General features: G+C 39.8%; 1 protein-coding gene across 1 annotated transcript in view; it reads left to right on the plus strand.

The window, feature by feature from the left end:
- The first annotated feature begins 542 nt into the window (after window positions 1-542).
- The window catches only part of LOC103396214 (calsequestrin-1-like), a 14,642-nt gene continuing 11,163 nt past the window's right edge, over window positions 543-4,021 (plus strand). Inside the window, exon 1 of the mRNA XM_008334221.3 lies at window positions 543-989. Within this exon, the coding sequence (XP_008332443.1) occupies window positions 753-989 (237 nt within the window). The 5' untranslated portion in view covers window positions 543-752. The remainder of the gene's footprint in view (window positions 990-4,021) is intronic.

A 4,021-nucleotide genomic window follows, 5' to 3' on the forward strand; every position in this document is an offset into this window, starting at 1 on the left:
CTTGTCTCCATATCCCTGGGTGACCCCCGCTTAACATTCTAGTGCTGCGATGATGCCAGCGGTAGCAAATTAGACACCAGCGACCCCTCCAGATATGTTCTTCTCTGTCCCACATCCATTATTTTTAGCTAGGATCCAAGCGCTATGTCTACGCTTAATATGGATAAATGGTAAGACTCACATTCAGAGCTAGCTCTAAAATCCACTATATCACTCCTTCTTCTTTCGGGTGTGACGAAGATCGATATTCAAACTGCTGCCTACCTGACTCTGACTGACACAGGAATCCTATTAGAATTTTTTCATTTTTTTTTTTTTTTTTTTTGCACAAGCCTCAGCTCCCTTCAGTGTCACTGGTGGGGTTTTAGAAATCTTTATTGTGGACGCAAAGAATCAGAGAAACCCACCGACTCCTGCACCCATGCACATATGCGCATACAGACAAACAAACAAAGCTGTCACCTCAGCAACCACGGTGGCTCCCACCTAATCTTTCCCATGCTCAGTTACAACCCAGATAGACACCCACTCGTACCTATGTCAAACTAAGCCCAACCCATCTCGCACTCTTTGCCTCACGACTACACGAGCCCATGTGGGGTTTTTAATAAGGTGGATGCAAGAGTTGGTCTTGCTCTCTTCTGGGTGACGCGGTTTGGAAGTGGTTCTTTATACTTTCGCCATTGAACCCTTTTTGTTTTGTGTTTTTTTTTTTTTTTTCATTTTGTTTTGACTTTCCCTAGAGAGGAGCCATGAAGTGGACCTGGGTCCTTGTGGCAGTTCTGCTGTCATTTGGGGGTCTTGCAAAGAGCAAAGACAGCCTGGACTTTCCCGAGTACGATGGCAAGGACCGCGTGCACGAACTCAACGCCAAGAACTACAAGTCCGTGATGAAAAAGTACGATGTCATGGTGGTGTACTACCATGACCACCCCGGATCCAGCCGCGTCGCCCAGAGACAATTTGAGATCGAGGAGTTGAACCTCGAGGTAGGTGGAGAAGGCGAAGTGTGGTCAATGTGATCGTATCGATTTTAATTTATAGAATTTTTTTTTTAAAGAGCTCGTTGGATGTATCGATTTTAATTTATAGAATTTTTTGTTTTTTTAAAGAGCTCGTTGGATAGTTTTTGTAAAGTTTGGATTTTTTTTAGTTTGGCATGCTTACAAAGATTATGAGATTTTAGTAGGAGATCCTGCTGTTTGGGGCCCTTTTTTTTAGGGTGCAGGGTGTATGGATGTGCAACATGGTTAAGCTTAGCCGAATTCACTGCTAATCTTTCAAAAAAATTTCAAAATGTGTCACAAGGCTCCAGTTCATTTGCAAAGATTGGAGATATCAATTATTCTGGCCATGTGTACAGGCGTTGGTGTCAATGTGGTTGTGTGTGAAGTTGATGCCTGACACACACGCACAAACACACACGTCTCCTTCAGCAGGCTCATTAGTACAGGCTGGGCTGTACTTGGACACTCAGCATTTTGTCCGATTCTTCACAGTGAGACATCATGACGTCATGCTTACGGCCATAGGATATGCACTCGCCCCTGAACAGATTCACATTCTGGACGTCAAATGTCACATACTTTAGCAGCACCTTCCGATCGAGTAATATTATGTATATTCTGTGTTATTATGTGAAGGTACTTCTCACGCAGTTGGAAAAAAAACAGACACTAAATATAAAAGTTGATGATTTAACGCAAATTCAAGATGATAACTTCGTTCCTTTTCGATGCTGCAAAAACAAGTAAATTCATATCAATCTTGACCTGTACATTAGAACGTATCATTTGTTTATTATTATTATTCTTTTATACGATTGCTTTTATTTTATATAACGTGTAAATAACGGGCAACTTGAGGGACAGAGAACAGTTATTTGTATACTTCAACTTGAACTTGAGGGACAGAGAACAGTTATTTGCACGTACCATGTACTTCAACTTTGTTTTCTTTTTTTTTTTCTTTCTTTTTTTTGGGGCCAATATTCAAAAATATGTATTACGGGGGAGAGTCTTACTTATACCAGAGATTTGACCCGAGTTTCCTCCGTGCTTCTACTTCTTGATCTTGAAATTGGGGCGTGATTACGAGCTGACTTTAAAGACGAGGAAAAACAAGCATTAAGAAAATATAGAAATGATTAAAGATAGCTAACAAGGTTGGGTTTAAAACTAAATCTAAGATTAACACCATTAAATAATTAAAGATTGGAGCAAATTAAGCTACATTTGAAACTTTAAAGGACAGTGATGTCACATGACCTCAGTAAATAAGGTGAAAGTGAAAAAGAGATAATAGAGAGGTGAGATTATGTTTTCTGCATATGACATAATTTCAGAGCCAGCACTGGAAGTCCTGGCTCTAACACTGCCGGCTCAGCTCTACTCTGTGATTGACACATGCAGCACTTCAGTTGTCAGCGGATACTGAGTTCGCCACATCACCAAAATAGTCCTCGGTGCTGGTGTGGCTTCTTGGCCGCTATAATTAACACAAGATGCTTTTTTGGATGGACGAGTTACTGGAGACCCATATTTCTGCCTGCTAACGTAATATGATTTACACTGGATGAAGTTTTAAATTTGGTAATAGTGAGCAGTAAAAGGTCGAGAGGTCACATTCTCCTAGGGAGCTGATGAACGTCGGTTGGAATGCAATGTAATGCTTTATAGATTTGCCCCCTTATCCTCAATTTACTACGGTATCGATGCATGTCAAGAGTTCAAAGATGCATAAAGGTTGTCTACCAAGATTGTAATCGAAATAGGATCTGGAGAAGGTTAAAATTAGGGTTGCAGCTACAGTTGGTTGGGGATAAACACAAGGGTGTAGGTGTTGGTGAGTCTTTATAGGAAAATTGGAAACTGTAGATTTGTGTGTCGTAGGGTAAAAAAGTAAACAGGTATGTGTGACAGAGACAGAGAAAACTGAATATCTTAAATTATATTTCAGTGATGTTTGCCGATTCTTGGACACACCTGTGAAACTGGTGATAGAAGAAATTTATACTGATCGATTGCTACTTCAATAGCTTAGATGCTAACTGGCCTTACTGAGCTCTGCCCGTAGGTTAACTAGGGTTACGGTAAAGTCCTGGAATCACTACTACGTAGGTTGATTCAGGGTTGGTAATTTTGCACTTCAATAAATGTGCCACTGCTAAAAATGAATTGCTTTCTGGCAACCAACAACCTGCAAATCCAAATGTGTAAATAGAGAAAAAAAAAAAAAAAAAGAAATGCTAAAAAAAAAATTGTCTGCACAGTCAGCGCCAACACAGTCATCTTAATTAATCCAGTATGTGTATATGTGCGTGTGTGCGTGTGCGCTTTCAAACTCCAAATGCATTAAGACCACTTCCTCACTGCAAATGTCCTCCTGCTATTGGTCACAGTAGCTGTCAGTCCCGAGGTTCAGGTTTCACACAGATATAGAAAGTGCCCTAGCAGCATTCTGAAAAGCAGGCTTTTATGGTCATGAATCGAATGATACATTGCTATGAAAATGCTGGGGAAAAAAAACAAAAAAAAAAAAACAACTCAGAATTCACTCAACTGACAAACAACGGACCTGTAGGCGTTTCAACGGTGCCAAATCCTTGCCATTTACGTCTTAGATTTATAGTCAATAAATACAGTATACAGCAGGTTTTTTTCTTTTTCAACCAAGGTTTCCTCCGCCTAGCTAGAATTTGTTCATTTGTAACCAATGTAATTATGGGTAAAGGAAAGCATTTAAAATGCTACATCAGCCTAGCTGAATTTGAAATTCAGTATGTTTTTTTTTTCAAGAACATTTTGTTTTACCGTATAGCTCTTGTGTTTTTCCCCCTACTCCAATAGTACTTGTATGTATACAGCTGCTGCTCCGAGCAGATAGAACGGGTGACAATTAAAAACAATGGCTTTCTTTGCAGTATTTTAATCAGATATTCATTTTACACAGCCTTCGACCAATCCGTCTTTTCCAGTTTCTTGTTACATTTATATTTACAGTATTGGACAAAATGCTGTCT

Source organism: Cynoglossus semilaevis, chromosome 20 (assembly GCF_000523025.1).
Source record: "Cynoglossus semilaevis isolate Cse_v1.0 chromosome 20, Cse_v1.0, whole genome shotgun sequence".
Lineage (NCBI taxonomy): Eukaryota > Metazoa > Chordata > Actinopteri > Pleuronectiformes > Cynoglossidae > Cynoglossus > Cynoglossus semilaevis.